Source organism: Cryptotermes secundus, unplaced genomic scaffold (genome assembly GCF_002891405.2).
Source record: "Cryptotermes secundus unplaced genomic scaffold, Csec_1.0 scaffold180, whole genome shotgun sequence".
Taxonomy (NCBI): domain Eukaryota; kingdom Metazoa; phylum Arthropoda; class Insecta; order Blattodea; family Kalotermitidae; genus Cryptotermes; species Cryptotermes secundus.
In genome coordinates, this window is record NW_019718619.1 from 3,834,282 (window position 1) to 3,853,332 (window position 19,051).

Genomic DNA, 19,051 nt, shown 5'->3' on the forward strand with positions numbered 1-19,051 from the left:
CGGCTCCTCACGTCCAACCCATAGCCTGTTGCTATACCGACTGCGCTATCCCGGCTCCTCACGTCCAGCCCATAGCCTGTCGCTATACTGACTGCGCTATCCCGGCTCCTCACGTCCAGCCCGTAGCCTGTCGCTATACCGACTGAGCCATCCCGGCTCCTCACGTCCAGCCCATAACCTGTTGCTGTACCAATTGCGCTATCCCGGCTCCTCACGTCCAGCCCGTAGCCTGTCGCTATACTGACTGCGCTAACTCGGCTCCTCACGTCCAGCCCGCAGGCAGTCGCTATATCGACTGAGCCATCCCGGCTTCTCACGTCCAGCCCATAGCCTGTCGCTGTACCGATTGCGCTATCCCGGCTCCTCACGTACAGCCCACAGCCTGTCGCTATACCGACTGAGCCATCCCGGCTCATAATACGAAAACGTATTGGTGTAAATTATGAGAAGAAATGGATATGCCTCACGTTAATTATTTACTCTTTAACGACGCCCTTTGTAGCTCGCTCTATGTGGCGCGAAAAATGGGACAGCCAATAACGTATTTAAGACGATGATGAAGTGGTCGTTGCCTAATCTTAGGTACCATTTCAGTTCTTGCCTGGAGGGACCAAGAAACATCATGTACGTATACTGCAGTCAGAATAACCTGTCTCCGAGCCTTGATTGCAATACGGGACCTCGGAAATAAGAAGCAGGAAGTCTGCTGGCCTAATGATATGTTCAGAGAAATCGATTACTAAATTGTATACGTCCATGATATGTATGTATTGACCGTCTTCTAGTGCACACAATCTCACTTGTCACTTCACTACATGTTTCGGCATCACTGTGCCATCCTCAGGTGTGTTATTTACGTTAAATTATTTCACTGCTCGTCATCATGTGTCGTTTATAAAATGATTTAAAATGTATATTCGTCATGTACTATAATAAAATTTATAAATTAAAATTTATCATCTTATACGTCGTATTTCAAATTCGCGTATTATACATAAATTGTATACGTTATATTCATGTCGATCACAGCGGTCGCGGGGTCTAAGTTATGAAATGTCTTCACCCTCTTGAACACTGGGACCGTGAGTTCGAATCCCACTTTCAGGCATGGACGTCTGTCTGTACTCCATCTGTGTTTGTGTTGTCCTATGCAGGTAGCGGCCTTGCGAGGGCTGATCTCCCGTCCAAGTGGTCCTACCAACTGTATATAGGATGAAGAAACTGAAGTGAAACGAATCGTTCATCGGGTGCCCTATGCTCCATGTGGGAGCAACAGGAATAAAGAAGGAGAACAGACAGATACGTTATATTTATACATACTTCCCGTTAGTCTCAAGGCAGACTTGCACATATCAGTATCTTAAGAAATGTTGGTTCCGTAAGACCTCCTTAGAACCTCACATTTCATTCTGGTACCGTTTTCGTTTGTTCTCTTATATTTGTAAAGACCTGCCATTTTACGAGCATTCACGTGAAGTTGATGGACCATAAGACACTCCATACATTTACGAGCATTCACGTGAAGTTGATGGACCATAAGACACTTCATACGGGGATTTCACGCCATTCTTGAAGGGTTACAATTTACGCCTAGGCCTACAGAGCACGTAAACAGTGGTGACATCGGTGATATATATAAATTAACATTCACAGATTGGAAGGCGACTATCTCAGCTAAACGGGCGCATATACTGACGGAGTTTCTGCGAAAAAGGGAATAGAAATATCAGAAGTGGGAATCAAATGGCGATCACAACACAAGATTCGTCCTGTATATAATTTAAAAATAGCTTATTTCATTATATTAATATAACGCAAAAAAGGAAAGAAATGTTAAAGAGAGAAATATTTCGGCTACCTAGGTGGGGGGGGGGAGGGGGTTTGAGTATACCAAGGACCCTGAGAGCTATACCAGCGGTAGTGTAGCTACTGGCAGAGCCTCTCTTGCTTGACAGGTCAGAGGGTAGGCATCAGACGATGAGACACACCAAAAACCAAAAACTGCTGCCGGAAGCAGCGTCATCAGCAGCGACTTGAAGCACAGAACAAATGATGCTCGAGATGGTTCAAGTTCGTATAGCAACAGGCGTGACCAGAGGGGTTTGAACGGCTGTTGTACTGCGATGTGGAAAGCAAATGGAAAAACTACCACATTATCACTTTTCCTGGATAGTCACTTTCCAAAAACAGAAGATCGCATTAAGTGGAGGAACTGTTTTGGAAGAGACTGTGGACCTGTCGTCTGACAGATTACTCATAAATGAATGAATATTGTTTACAGTAAGACACATTACCTATTTAATTCAGCAGGGATCGAGTTTTCGTTTATGCTCATTCTGCTGCTTAAAATGTAACAGCTCCAAGCCTATCGAAACAGAATTTTTATGTAGGTATTAAAAACTTCAAAAACACATCAACATTCCAACACGAGCTCCAAGTATGTTTTGTAAAAACAAATAAATGGATAGTTTTACTTAGATAAGCAAGAGACGGCAACAGGATGGTATCCAATCACGAGATGATTAAGAGAATGAAATTTGAAATAAGAGGTCAATAACATTACAAACATTGAAATTTTTACATCACTGCATCTCAGAACTTGCTCGCTAACAATTAGTTATCACATTAACATGATGACTATCCCGTGGTTAGGGGCAATGGGAACTCGCGCAGTCTTATGCACTAAAAGGCATAAAAATAGCACACAGAATGAAGACATGTGACCGAATATATGACGCAATTGTACGAAAATCAAGAGTCAAATGAAAACATTATTTTTATACCGACAGAGATGTATTAAGATGCCTAATCCTTTGACTGTTCGCCGACAAGCGGCGGTCGCTCGGTCGATATGGTTCGCTTACGGACTGAAATCACGGAGTTTTAATCCTTTTACTGTGAAAACAGAACTAATGTTTTTAATACGATCACTGAAAATAAGACGCAATTTCTAGATATAAAATTTACGTCTAGCTTGCAGATCTATATTTAGATAGACTAAGTAAACTAAACCGGGTAATGCTTGCTGCCATTCAGTCCAGAACCTTTTGTCTTCTCGTCTGTTGTCAAGAAACATAAAAATTAGAATATACAAAACTATAATTTTGGCTGCGGTTCTGTATGGGTGTGAAACTTGGTCTCTGACATTAAAGGAGGAACACAGACTGAGGGTGTTTGAGGACAAGGTGTTGAGGAGAACATTTGGACCGAAGAGAGATGAAGTGACGGGAGGTTGGAGAAAACTGCATAATGAGGAGCCTCATAACTTGTACTCTTCTCCAAGTATAATTAGAATTATCAAGTCAAGGAGGATGAGGTGGGCAGGTCATGTAGCACGAATGGGAGAGACGAGGAATGCGTATAGGATATTTGTGGTAAAGCCAGAAGGAAAGAGACCACAGGGAAGACCAAGGCGTAGGTGGGTGGACAATATTAAAATGGTTCTTAGAGAGATAGGATGGGATGGTATGGATTGGATAGATCTGGCTCAGGATAGGGACCAGTGGATGGCTCTTGTGAACAAGGTAATGAACCTTCGGGTTCGATAAAATGCTGGGAAATTCTTGAGTAGCTGCAGAATTGGCGGCTCCTCCAGAAGGGCTCAGCTCCTTGAGTAAGTAAGTAAACCAACTAAACTAAAGCACATTAGTCTTTGTTTTTATGTGGTAACGGAACAGCTACACAAAAAGAAGATGAAGCTTCTATACAGAGAATAAGGATAGTCTGAGAGATACGCGTCTTTTGTTGTTGCAAAGCATGCCCATCTCTATCAGGAATCTTCTCCTTCCATTTTAAGCATAATGAAGACATCAGCCACTTGTCTACCTTGATTTTCTCTTTAAAGAATATTAGTAAGACAAGGACAGTCTTATTTTTCTTGAGACAGGGATATTTTCTTCTCAAACCACTGCATCGGCCCTGCTCCTCTATACAGCTTCCAACACACAGGCTATAATTACGCACACAGTTTTATATACTTATAAAAAACATACACCTCACTACATACATGAGCTTGTTTATAGTTCGGCCTGACTTCAATAGTTGCACATAACCAGAACTCCTTTAATTTTCGCCTTTTATACGGATATTTTGCCGAGACTGAGGCGGAATGAGAAGAAAACTATGGCACATCAATCATGACAACCCCTACAGCCGCTTAACAGACAACACGTAACAGCAAATAAGAAATACGTCAGGAGAAATGATGGGTTACTAGTGGACACAACTTGGGTTTACAAATTCCGCGATTGGATAAAAATTTTTAAAATTTCATACATAATTATTTAATCAATATGAACAAAACTTTGAAGTGTCTTTTCATTGGCAATAATATTTGATCTAGGCACATCACTACCACTTCATGCCTCCCCCATTCCATGAGGGCTAGCCTTGGCACGGAAAGCACTCCACTGTTGAGACTGCCTCAACTAAATAGTCTATATTGCTAAAGATTTCCCCCTCTCGTGTAATGCGGAATTTATTTCACATGAGAGACCGAGCGTTGAACAAGAGGAAATCGGTTTTAAATTCTGCCTGCACATTTCTCAGTCCCAAGGCTACAAATATGAGAACCCCGGAAGACATTTCGGCTGATGTGCCATTGAATGTGGCCAGGTGCATGCATTTTTATTGCAAATGTCCACCGTGGATGTTCGCGATTTTTCTACTCTAATATAAATCATATCGTCACGTGTCACACTGTGATTAAATACGCGGTTCAGATTGGTAATTGGATTTGTTAACCACTTACAGGTGGTAACTACAAATAATTATAACACTACTGCTGATTTACACAATCTACGATCCTTCCACATTAATATTCTCTGTACATTTGCACTAGTCCTCACTATCCGTTTCCTGGCAACGTCACATATTAAGGCTCATTTAAAACTGCGCCATAGCTCAGGCGATTAGTCTCCGGCTTCCCACCGCGGCGGCCCGGGATTCGAGCAGCAGTCTGATCATGTGGGATTTGTGGTGGACAAAGTGGCGCTGGGACAAATTTTTTCCTAGTACTTCGGTTTCCCCTGCCAATCTTCGTTTCACCAACTACCCCACAATCAACATCTATCATCTGGGGCTGGTACAAGCGGCCAGTAGTGGCCGCAGTACCGAGTGGACTCAGTCTCACCACACTAAGAAAAGAATAATGGATCATTTAAACACGAAATACAGAAATAAAATTACTACCGTTTATTAGGACAGAACATGCGTAACCATAACATAAAGTTCTAATAAAGTTATCATCTTGCAGACAACACACGTGGATCAGTTTAATCAGATTATAGAAGACTGCTGGGCTAATATGTTAATTTGTATCACTTGCATAAGCAATGAGCCGTTCAAACAATCTCGAAGGGAAGTCAAATAAACAAGGAGTCATAAAATGGGATAACAAATGACACCATGTTTTTTTTTTCAATTCTCAGAACAAGGTGTCTCGATAGTAACTCGCCGAGGGAGACACGAGTAGCACTGTGCAAAGAAGTGGTCGGCAGCAATCTGTGTATATTAATGCCAGTTTAATACACAAAAACAATTCCTTAAAGACTGAATAATTTTTAGCAGGATATACATACAAATCAGGTATGTGGACCTCTCCACTAGCATTTTATGAGCCTCTAAGGACAATAATGCACGAAACCCGTGTATAATCGCATGTAAAACGCGTTGTCTCAGCCCCTTCGTCGGCTCCATCTGAGAAAGAGAAAGACAGAAAACACGGAAAGGAGAGAAATAGAAAAAATGATAGTGGTCGCGAGAGAAGTGTTTTGTTTTCGTCTGCAGATACAAGTTGGGTCACTCTCACATTCAATATAGGCATTGTGTCTGCAAAGGTAGCAAGGAATACGAGGAACTTCTTGGCATTCAATGCTACCTGTGAACAAGTGTTGTGCTTGCATGCAAGTTACATGTTACACCATTTTTCATTCAGCAGAATTATAGTAAAAGAAGGACGTCATGGGTTTGTCGTTTGAAATACAATTTAAAAAGGGAGATAAAATACGGCACACGTGTCAGAACCAGTTTTAAAGTGACACTTAAGTGAAGTGCCCATGGCAAATTGCATATTTTACGGACTGAATTAAAATATTGTTTAAAATATGATTACATACTTATCTTAATCATTTTTCGAGACATACAGGATGAAAATGCTGATAGTAACGTGTAAATTGCTTTCATTGTAATGGAAGGTGGCATCCTGGCCGTGAGAAACAAATTCGAACGACCTATTTCCCAATTACACGTAATCAAGAGAATGCACCTTCACCTAAGCACGTTTCGTGGGTGGGTCATTTAACGCACGTGGAGAAAATGGGAAAATTCATACAGAAATGTTCGGCGGCCTGACAAGTAAGGGGGCCTTGGTGATGTAAAGATGGAGAGCACTATCACGTGTCTAGGTGTGTGTGTGGCTATAGACGGGATTTCGATTGGTGAGTTGGATTTATTGACCACTTGTGCATACCACTAGGAACTACAGGTAATTACAGCGCTATCGCTGATATCAACACTTTACAAATCACTATACCTTAAGTCTATTCCGAGTCTATTATGTCTTCAACAGCAGTTTCCTTGCAAAGGCTTCTAACAGTGCAGATTCTTCAGCTTCCCGCGCTAATGTCGTTATTGTCCGGCTAATATCACGCAGTTGAACTCTTGTCACTGTCAACTGAACTACAGCGCCATCTCTTCTCAGCCTCCCTTGAAGAGTTCAACTGAACTGCTAACCCTTAGCTGACCGCATTGCTCCAGTATCTTCTTTATAATTCCTCGGCGCGGACCACATCTTTAATGCCACGAAGTTCCACAACCATATAAAACATGGGACAAATTGATGGTTTTGTATATTTTAATCTTTACGTTTTTAGACAGCAGACGATAAGAGAGAAGGTTTTGACCGAAATATAACAGAATAAATACAGGAATGAATCGAGCAGCATGTGGTTTGAAACAATGCGCTTTTAGCCAGGACATGCAATTTTCGGCTATTAAATCTCGCAATTCGACAACGATAAGTGGCTGTCACCCGCACAATAGGTTAGGTATGAATGAATCTTGTTGGGCACATCTACTTGATAAACTATCAAGGGCAGAGGTACAAAAGCCATATTCATTGTCTTGCATTAAGCGGCACAGTTACGTATTCCGTACAGTCTACGCTAAACCTGATAGAAGGCGGGAGTGTGCCAGGCTTAATAGTAACATTTGCTGCATAAACCGTGCATAGAAGGATTAGCAAGATATAATGAACCGAAGAATCCATTTCCCAAAGTGATATCGACGTGTTCACGAGCCCCTCCTTGGACCCCACCGCAGTGTTAGTTCACAGTTTCACAATCACGTTTCTTTCACGTCCATTTTAACAATACACTGTTCCTGCCTGCTATTACTAGGTCTGAAAGCAGTTCCTTCTCAGACTTTGCGACTACAATTCAGTAGGAGTTCACCCATTTTCCTTCATGCGTCGTACATTTCCACCCAGAGAATACTTCTAGAAGTTATTGCTTGAATAATGTAAACTGAAGACTATAAACTGTGAAGCTGCTCATTAAGCAATTTTCACAGCACTCCCGTTACTCCCTCCCGTCGATTCACGTCCGTGCAAAAATAACTAACATCATGGAGATGACCTCTTCTTGAGAAGTCGCCAGTTGTGCAGCTACTCAAAAACTTACCAACATTTTACTGAATCCGAAAGGTCATTACCGCGTTCACAAGAGCCCTCTACTGGCCCTATCCTGAGCCAGATCAATCCAATCCATTCCACCACATCCTATCTAAGATCCATTTAATATTATCCACCCATTTATGTCTTGGTCTTACTAGTGGTTCTTTCCTTCTGATTTTCTCTCAGATATACTATATGCATTCTTCTTCACCCATATTGAGAAGAGTTCAAGTTATGGAACTCCTCATTATGCAGTTTTCTCCAAACTCCTGTCTCTTCATCTCTCTTCGGCCCAAATATTCTCCTCAACACCCTGTTCGCAAACACCCTCAGACTATGTTCCTCCCTTAATGTCAGAAACAAAGTTTCACACCCATACAGAACCAGAGGCAAAATTATAGTTTTGTATATTTTAGATTTTATGTTTTTAGACAGCAGACAAGGAGACAAAAAGTTCTGAACCGAACGGTAGCAAGCATTACCCGAATTCAATCTCCTCTTAATTTCCTCCTGAATCAAGTACTGATTCTTCATAGTCATTCCCAAATATCTGAACTGTGCCACATTTTCAAAACATCTCCCTGGCTTTTACCACCACCAGAAAGTGGTGAGTATCACAATCTACTTCCCTGAACGATCAGACATCAAATATACTTGAATGTCGACTCCTATCTATCAAAATATAGTGAATTTGGTTGTGCCTATTCACATCAGATATTCAAGTAAATTTATGAATATTTTGATGTGGGAACATCATTAGTTAGTTAGTTAGTTAGTTATTGGAGAGGGTGGGTTTCCCCATGCACTGAGACCTGTATTGGTCCATTGTTCTTCCCTCTATGATTTCTACCAGTCTCTATATCCTACCGGTACTGGTGCTTACCATCAGTCCCGCCCAGCCAGCGAGACCGGCTCTACTAGCTGAGAGGTATCTATAATGCTTCCCCTTGGAACCAGAGGTATTAGAGACCGCTATTGGGCGGGAAACGTCCGTTAATTTGGCTCAGTGACCTCCTTTGGAGATATGAGGTTCTTTTACGTGCCATAAAGCTACGACACGGGACCCACGGCTTAAAGTCCCTCCCGGAGGACTTGTTCCCTGAATTTTTCCGCCCTTAAAAATTCGACGACCTCCGCCGGGTATTTGAACCCGCGTACTACGAGTCATGAGGTGGGAACGTTACCTCTAGACTACGGAGGCCGCTGTGGGAACATCATGCTTTTGACAATAAGATTTTTGGAAGTGGCAAAATTTACTACTCTAACTCCATTACCATTACTAATTTCGTGTAAACTCTCATTCCCAACTCTTGGTTTGAAAATGTCTTCCCTACCCACTTTAGCATTGAAATCTCCTCACACAATTTCCGCATGGTGTTTAGGGACTTTATCGAATACATGTTCTAGTTCTTCCTGGAACCTGTTCCTCATATCAACAATTTTATCTTCCGTTGGGGCATGAACATTCAGAATGAAGTTATCACACCAGCGACCTCTTAGTATTATGTATGACAACTTATCACTAAAGAACGCTACCCTCAACTGCTGATACGATTCTCTTATGTACGAAAAACCTGTACCTAGTTCATGATTATCATTCCCCTTTCCATAGAAAATTGTATATTCGCCTGCTGGTTCGGTGCCAGTTTTGTCCCATCCGACCTTCTGTCCTCCCACTGAATCTAACTTATATTTTTAGATTTCTTCTGCCACTGCCCTGAGCGAACCTGCCCTATACATACTTGTAACATTCCAAGTGCCAAGTCTCATATCCATTTTCCTTCGCTTAGGTCGTTTATCCAAAGAATGGGTCCAAGTCCGAGACCCTCTGTGACGTTTCGTAACAAGCTTATTTTTTACGTTTAAGAGTTATCGGCCTCACGCCCAACCCACAAGTTAGAGGAAGACCCTTTTTCGGCTGTTCAGGACTGCTTATTCAATATATTTGCATCTACCCTCCACACATCCGTACAAAAGAGGCGGATACTGCCGTAAAACAAACTGTGTAAGAGACCCATATACAGAGATATAACGCTGTGTAATCCGGTGAAAGCACACCGACGTTTCAGAGAAACATAATTCCTTCTTCAAAGCTTCATGTTCATTTCTTATTTGGTTCACTCTTCGACACTGAAGGTGGCGTCGATATGTTTCCTGGAACGCAGGTTGACTGTCACCGGACTACAAGACATGATGCAAAATTAGCGCCGACTGCAGTCTTAGTCACAACCGCTTTGAGAAACTCAAATCCCACAAACGGTTTAAGTTTGTGATGGAAGGTTTTGTTGCGGGCCGTAAGCTACATTTTATCCCCAAAACATCCTGTAGATGTCATAGGTTTTATGGGGTTCTTTATTCGAGGAACAGTCACCACCATCGCATTGGATCTCGGGGAGAGAAGACGCTTACATGGGGTGGGTGCTTCTTATCCCCAGAGGCAGGAGAAAACAGTTCAATATTGCGTCAGTCCGAAGGAAGCCAGAAGCAGTCACTTGAAGTTGAACTCAGCGGCCTGGAAAAATCTTACTTCTGCGTCTTGTTTTGCAGGAACACAACAGATACAAGATCTGTACACCTTCATTAGAAGCTGGGATTTGTGAAGTAGAGAAAAGGATGATTGAGTTTATGCAACATTACCCTACAGCTCACGCCCCAGTCAGTATACTCCCTAGAAAGCCCAAATTAATTTTTTTTATAAAGCTGTATTGAAAGTGGGAAATTTGAATGTTATTTATACGAGTAAGTGTGTGCCTGTATGACCCCTGGAGACATACACCGCACATGCCCAAATATAGGAACACATCTTATTTTTACAGTGAGAAAATAGAGAATTTTTTTTAACTGAACGTGTATTCTTATTGCTAGTGGGGTGGGACTAAGTCCCTTGTGCTGCGGCCACTTCTGGCCTATTGTACCAGCCCCAGATGATAGGTGAGGGTGATTGTGGACCAATTGGTGGAATGAAGATTGGGAGGGGAACCGAAGTACTCGGAGAAACCCTGACCCAGCGCTACTTTGTTCACCACAAATCCCACTTGACCAGACCCGGGATCGAACCCGGGCCGCCGCGATGGGAAGCCAGCAACTATCCGCTTGAGCTATGGCGCGGGGTACTGAACGTGTAACTTCTGAGAATTATTCCTCATAATCACCTTCATCGTATTTGTTTCAAGGACCCAAAATCAAGCGAACCTTCTTTACTAAGCAGCAGTACTTGAGAAAAAATATCTCCTTATATTCGTGCTGATACAGTAATAGTATGTCTACGGTTAGCCAATAGTACATTTGTTTTGGGTATTCAATATACAGAACAATGTACCCCTGCGAGCTATACCAATAACAATATATTTACTACAGCAGGAAATATATGTAGACTGGCCTGGAAAAGCAGTTAAACACAGCGAGCATCTCTTTGCATGCAAATAATACGGCACCCTTGTGGGTAGATGCAACGGAATTATAAACGTCTATAGCCAAATTTAGTAGCATAATTCTGTTCAGAACATTTTTTATTCTTTTCTTCTTAAATATGTAAATATTAGGGTACACAAAATTCTCATTATGCCCATTGTTTTGATGAGTGTAAAACTTTGTCCGTCACACAAGCAGAAGAACACAGTGTCGGTGTCTGAGGACAGGTTCTGAGGTAAACATTTGGATTAAGAAAAGAAGAGACAACAGAAGGAAACTGAACGAGGAGTTTCAGTTTATTTTTCGTTAAGTATTATTATGAGGATCACTTAAAGAAGGTTGAGGTAAGCATGGAACTCATGTCTGGGGGGGGGAGAGACCTGCATATTGAGGTTTAGCTGAAAAAGTTAGAAAGAAAAGACAAAACGGGAGAATAATATTAAAAGTGATGTTAAGGAGTTACGACTAATGATGTGTAATGAATCCATCTGGTTCAGGATGCGGTCCAGTGACTAGCAAAGGCAAACAAGATAATAGCATTGGGGTTTCATAAAAGGCGAAGAATTTCTTCAACATCTGAGCGAATGTTAGCTTTAAAAGGAGAACTCTCATCTAATGAATTGGTTACATTTTGTATATCTCATTGCAATGCTTATTCATTACATAGACATATAAATTTATATATAGACATATTCATTAATTTATATATATATATATATATACATATATTATTATTCTGTCTGATATATGGAACTGCTTCTTCATTGCTCGATTTCGTGCGGAATAAAATGGCTATGTCTTCCAACGGGAAATGAAAGTTCAGGTCGCATCGTACTTCAGAGTAAGCACTCGCGCTATCTTCAGTAAAATAAACGAAAGTTGTATTCTAGAAACATATATTCAGTTGAAAATAACGTAACATATTACACATCTATACGCTAGATCAATTGTCGGTATAACTTAGCATAGATCACTGACCAATCATACAAAAACCACTAATGAAATATTGTTTAAAGAACAATGCAAAATATTACTAATTCACTAGGGATATCTGTAACTTAGCGAGGTATATAGGCACGTATATTCCAGATACACAATCTGGCATTTTTCGAAATGATGTGAATGTTAAGAAATTTTGTTGCAACGTCGAACAATTATGGCCTGAACAGTACAAAATCTCTGTACATAATTAGAGCCCCTTTTTACATATTCAAGATGCAGGCCGTTTGAATTACACCAAATTATATGGGCATAAAACGATTTAAATATTCGTCAGCGGAGAAAGAAGTAAAAGACAAATTTACACGACAGACGATTATAGAAAATTGCATATACATTATTATGCGCGCAGTGTAATTCAGGCACAAAAAAATTACTACACTTTACTTCTTTTGGACATAATGTATTCCCAGAAAAAAATATGAACGAAGATAAACTCACAAAGAAAGTAAGACATGAATATTTTCTGTGCTCAAATCCTACCAGATGAATATTCAAGAATGCATCAGAGGGCTCTACGATGGACCCTCATAATAAATATCAACTCACAGCTGATATTACGTCTTAGTTAAGTTTGAAGATTTAAAGGATAAAGCTCTTTAACATCAGTGTTGGAGTCGAGCTTGTGGTCTATCCTCGGACTAGAACTTCCTGAACATACTGAACCTTCATTTCCACTACCACACAACGTTAATTTTTAGAAATATTTCGCTGGCGCATTCTTTATAATAATGTGGATAACAACTGGAAATCTGCAAATGTATTGATATTACATCGTGAAAGACAGTTTCGGAAAGTGAGCAATGGAACAATTATATTCATTTAGTAGCGCTGCGCCAAATACAAATTACTGCTGTTTGGCCTTTAGAGTGAAGTGACAGGCGGCTAGTTGTACAAACAACTGGCCGCCTGTCACTTCTCACACCCTCGAACCCACCCCCTTGTCAGAAATTTTTCTTCTGCGCATTCAAGGTTACTCTCGGCCTTGTTCGAAGTTACGTGACATCTATTCCGTGTAGTGTGGAACGTAAATATAATGTAGCATGTTTAAACGCAATTATATTAGTTAAAATAAGTCTTAATTAAAATTTTCAGTCCAACTGACGCAACTACTATTTAATCTGTAGGATAACATCATTTGAGTTTTTATTTTCCTCATGGAGTGAGACTGAGTCCACTTGGTACAGCGGCAAGTGTTTTAACTATTGTACCAGCCCCAGACGATAGATGACGATGATGATTGTGGAGCAGTCGGTGGAATGCGAATTGGCAGGGGAATCCGAAATACTGGGAGAAAAACTGTCCCAGTACTAATTTGTCCACCATAAATCCAACATGACCTGACGCGGTCTCGAACCTGGGCCGCCGCAGAGGGAAGCCGGCACCTAACACGGCGTATCATGTGAGTTGCTTAAGATGTAAAACACATAGCCCAATGCCGTACTGCCTGTTCATTGTCCCGCAGAAACCGCAGCCAGCACAGAACAGACTGCGCGACGCGACATATTGTTATCACACAACAATATATGCAATGCATGATAAAAATAATACCTGCACAGAATATAATATTCAAAATATATTTATATTAAGATATGTTGTTATACTTTATTCGATGGATTATTACTAAATTATTTAATATCCTGATATAAGATCGACAAGCATGTGGTAGATCTATCGTCCTTACACAGATTTCAACTTGACATCGTACGCTTATTCATATCAATGTTGTGGCCTGAGTATATAACTTGTCTCAAAAAATGTCAAGAGTGTGCCACCATAACGAGATTAATATTGTCACGAATATGCGTGACTATAGACGGGGTTTGGGTTGATAATTTGATTTACTGAACACTTAATAAACGTAACTACAAATATCTATAGCGCTACCGCTAATTCATATACTAATTCGTCTGTCTGCTGTGTCTTCCCCAGTGCACTTCCCCCGTAATCCCGGGCTCACGTCCTCGCAGGCTGGTGCTCATCTCACACCAACGTCCTACTCTTCTAACTGCCGTCTGAAGACTCTACTCTAATGGCAGATGACCCTCGTTATATAGCCTCGGTACGGACCTCACAGAGAACACAAATTCCAACAACACTTCTATTGTTGCATGCGACTGTTGCGGCCACTACCTAGTAACGGCGTTTGTTACTGACCCATTATTTAGCAACGACTGCTCTATAGCTGCTTATTTCTCAGTCGTTCCCAAGCAACGAGTCTACACGCCACAATAATGTTCTCTACACTATGGGTAGACAATGATTTTCTTCAGAAAATTAAAAAAAATTCTGTTGGCTTTACTGTTGTACTGACTTTATTGGCTGCAGTTGCTACAGGACAATTAATTAAAAACGTTTCTAAGAGTATTTCAATGACGGAAGAAGTGCAAGAAATTCTATTAACTCGAATGCCCAGGCAAAAGATGAACTCGAGGTACAGAGACGGCGATTAATTAAATAAGATATTCAGTCTTCAATGAAAGGGTTTCCCACACCTTCATCTGTGGAGAAACAGCTGCCTCTTTCATCTCTGTACAGTCTCGTGGACGACGGGCAGTACTCTGACACATTTTGTTGACTTAGAAATTAAGACTCTCACTTCCCACTTATTTCAAATAATTTTTTGAGATTACAGAAGACATCCACAGCAAGTGCCATGAACCAAAGCAGTGTGCCAGAACGTCAGACAGAACAGACGGTACTCTCTTTTGTCACACAGATATACACATTCCTCAGCAAGAGGATATCAACAGTTGATATTCCTGTGCGATCCTATACACGAACAATCAGTGAGATGAACCCTATGAAGGATAAGTTTAGCTGAGTGCAGTATAAAAAAAACTAAAAAAATAAACTCCGTGGCTTCAGTCCGCAAGCGAACTATACCGACCGAGCGACCGCCGCTTGTCGGCGAAATTAGTGTGACAATTTAAATGATCTATGCTTACTAATCACTCACTCACTCCTGGAGCTGAGCTATTCTTGAGAAGCTGCCACTTGTGCAGCTACCCAAGAACTTTCCAGCGTTTTCTGGAACCCGGAGGTTCATTACCGTGTTCGCAAGAGCCCTCTACTGGCCCTATCATGAGCCAGACAAGTCCAAACCATACCATCCCATCCCTCTAAGATTCGTTTTAATATTATTTCTTACTGAAAACCATTGCAACACAACACGCGATAATACGTGTACGTAGCTCTAGGAGATACCTTTGCTATATGTTTCGGCCTTCAAAAGGCCATAATCAGGCAAATACATTAAACTTCTCGTTACTGAATCTGACGGTTTTCAGTAACAAACAATATATGATACACAACAGGATGCAGTCACTGAAAATCATTTTAACATTGTCCACCCACCTACGTCTTGGTCTTCCAGTGGTCTCTTTCCTTCTAGCTTTCCCACCAATATCCTATATGCATTCACCTTCTCAACATTTGTGCTACATTCCTTTCCCATCCTATCCTTGACTTTATATCATTCTAATTATACTTGGAAAGGAGGTACAAGTTACGAAACTCTTCATTATGCAGTTTTCTCCGTCACTTCATCTCTCTTCGTTCCGAATACTCTCCTCAACACCCTCAGTCTACGTTCCTCCCTTAATGTGAAAGACCAAGTTTCACACCCATACAGAAAATTATAGTTTTGTGTATTCTAATTTTTATGTTTTTAGACATCAGACGAGAAGAAGTTCTGGACTGAATGGTAGCAAGCATTACCAGAGTTCAATCCCCTCTTAATTTTCTCCTGAATCGGGTTCTGACTTGTTGTAGGCGTCCCCAAATATCTGGACTGTGCCATATTTATGCTTACTTCTAATGAAATTACATCATGCGTCACTTGAATTCTCTCAATCACAAAGTGCGATTGATCGCTAACATTTCTCACGCAAAGCACTATGCCATATAAAGAGACTAAGTACCACTTATCTGATGGAACTGCGGAGATTTGCGCATACTAGAAACAACAGTAAGAAACTTTACGTTGGGTGCAGAATATTTATATATACACTTCCTTCTTTTCGGAATAAACAGGGGGAAAAATCAAATTCCTTGGTGGCGAAAACATTTAAAAAAAATAACCCCTGCCCTAGATCCATTGCCGAATTCTCGGCTAAGCGGTAGTTCGATTCTCGAGACAACAAACATTTAGTCCTTTACAACTTTAAGGCTGTAACAATTGTTTGTTAACATAACAGCATCTGGCAGCCTGGGGAACGGCGTTAGGCCTACCTTGCAATTGATGGTGTGACCATGGTGATGTCGACGCCCCAGAGGTAGCGTGGTGCGCCGACTCCTAGTTCGGTTCGCCGCCTCCTTGCTGTTGTTGCTGCACTGCCGCCGCCGCCGCCGCTGCAGCAGCTGCAGCTTTCTGCGCCTGCGCTTGTTTCTCCTGTTCGTTTAATTCCTTGATCGCCTGAATTTCCTTCTTGAGTTTCATCCTTCGGTTTTGGAACCAAATTTTGATCTGTCGCTCTGTGAGGCATAACGCATGCGCCATCTCGATACGTCGTCGCCGCGTGAGGTAGTGGTTTGTGTGGAATTCCTTTTCCAACTCCAATGTCTGGTACCGTGTGTATGTCTGCCGCCCTCTGCGGCGGAGTCCATTGGCTCCTACAAAAAAGAACATACAAAACGAACACATTAGCCATTCTGTATTACTGGGAGGAGAGACACTAAACAAACGCCCAGAGTATGAAGCCACAAAGGAAATTCCAGGAAGGAAAGTGAAACTTCACTTCAGACTATTCAGAAGAGAAACTTGACATAGCGACTTTGTACCAACACACTAAAATCTATAAATATTTCGAACTCACGCATTTAATGTATTAATGGTGGACCTGTTTCAAATAGGGTACTGGGGACAGACGAAACAAGAACTTGGCATTAGAATCACTCTTACCGTATCCTTCGTGTGTTTTATAAAGTTCCAAAATCCCGTCCAAACTCTTGAAATTATAAAAATAGAAGTCAGCATTTTTCTCCGATAGTTCGAGTGTTCCAAAATTGGGTCATGCTCTACCAAACAAACGTCTGCTGTCGGTGCATAGTGAACTCAAACTTATTTTACTTGACTGTAAAAAAAAGGAATACTATCCCTGTACTAGGCCGTGAGACGTTGAGGGTCCCACACTACCTATTCTAGACAATCGGCTCAAAGAAGTCGGTATGGTTGTCAGCCTTACGCGCCGGCCGCACTTTACTTCCCAGGAAAATTATTTAATTAATTCCTGGTACTCATTTCTGTTAGAGGATGAGTAAAACCCCAGGGCCTAGTGCGGCTGGAAGGATTAGGTCAACTGAAAGAAATCCAATGACCTCCTCGGGACTTGAACCCGCGACCTTCCGGCTGTAGATCCGCTAATATATAGAAGGAACTCACGTTTGTCTCTAGGAGTGTATGAGTAACATCGGATCCAATGTTATGTCCACAGCATAAAATTTACGACCAAGTTAGTTTACTTCCCCAAGCTGATCTTGATTTGTATAATTTGCCGAGGGCTGGTCTGCCTGCATTATGAATTGCAGTAATGTCCAATTCTGGCATCGAAATCTCTGCAGGATACGAAGTGGAGCTACGTCCGTACAAACCAACGGGCGGTATACTAACCGTCTACTTTATGACCCTACTCTTTCTTGCACAACCTTCATCTATTTGGTCTGTCTGAGTTACGGCCTAACGCCGTGAACTCCGTTATTTGTCACTTCTGGTTTTCGAATCCTTTATATAAATGTTAAAAGTAACGGGAAGTTGTATACAAGCACAAGTAAATAAGTTTATTTCAAATAAAGTACATAAATATAAAAAATGTCTGCCAAAGAGAGTCTATGTTATTATGAACCGAAGAAGCATAAGCCATGGTTCGATGAAGGGTGCTCAAAATTATTAGATCAAAGAAAGCAGGCCAAATTGCATTGGTTTCAGGATCCAAACGAGTTAAATGGGGATAATCTGAACAATATAAGACGTGAAACCAGCAGGCATTTCAGGAACAAAAAGAGGGAATATCTGAAAGACAAAATTGATGTGCTTTCAATGAACAGTAAGAACAAGAATATTAGAGACCTGTATAGAGGAATAAATGACTTTAAGAGGGGTTACCAACTTAGCAGTAACTTAGTGAAGGATGAGAATGGTGATCTGCTTGCAGATTCCCACAACATTTTGAATATGTGGAGAAACTACTTCTCTCAGTTATTGAATGTACATAGGGCCAGTGATGTTAGGCAGACAGAAATCGATACAGCAGAACCGTTAATACCTGATCCTAGCCCCTTTGAGGTTGAAATTGCTATTGCAAAATTGAAACGGTATAAATCGCCAGGTAGTGATCAAATTCCAGCAGAACTTATTCAAGCAGGAGGCGAAATATTACGTTCTAAGATCCACAATCTAATTACTTCTATTTGGCATGAGGAAAAATTGCCTAATCAGTAGAAAGAGTCTATTATTGTACCAGTTCACAAGAAGGGTGATAAAACTGACTGCAGTAATTATCGGGGGATATCACTGCTATCAACTTCATATAAAATTTTGTACAATATTCTTCTTTCAAGGTTAAGTCCATATATAGATGAAATTATTGGGGATCATCAATGTGGGTTTCGACATAACAGATCAACTACAGATCAGATTTTTGCATTCGTCAGATACTGGAGAAAAAATAGGAGTACGATGAGACAGTACATCAGCTATTCATAGACTTCAAGAAAGAATACGATTCAGTTAGGAGGAAAGTATTGTACAATATTCTGATAGAGTTTGGGATACCCATGAAACTAGTTAGGTTGATTAAAATGTGTTTAAACGAAACATATAGTAAAGTCCGTGTAGGTAAACATTTGTTTGATAAATTTCCTATCCAGAATGGTCTAAAACAAGATGCTTTATCGCCAATCCTTTTCAACTTTGCCTTAGAATATGCAATTAGGAAGGTCCCGGGAAACCAGGCGGGACGGCTGAAATAC

The 19,051-nt window shown here is 41.0% G+C and overlaps 1 protein-coding gene across 2 annotated transcripts in view; it reads right to left on the reverse strand.

Moving 5' to 3' along the window:
- Window positions 1–19,051, reverse strand: part of LOC111861889 (homeotic protein ultrabithorax) — a 744,815-nt gene that overhangs the window by 239,456 nt on the left and 486,308 nt on the right. For both annotated transcript variants that reach the window (XM_033750552.1, XM_023846837.2), the window contains one exon: window positions 16,316–16,696. In XM_033750552.1, coding sequence (XP_033606443.1) covers window positions 16,380–16,696 — 317 coding nt within the window. In that variant the 3' untranslated portion in view covers window positions 16,316–16,379. The remainder of the gene's footprint in view (window positions 1–16,315; window positions 16,697–19,051) is intronic.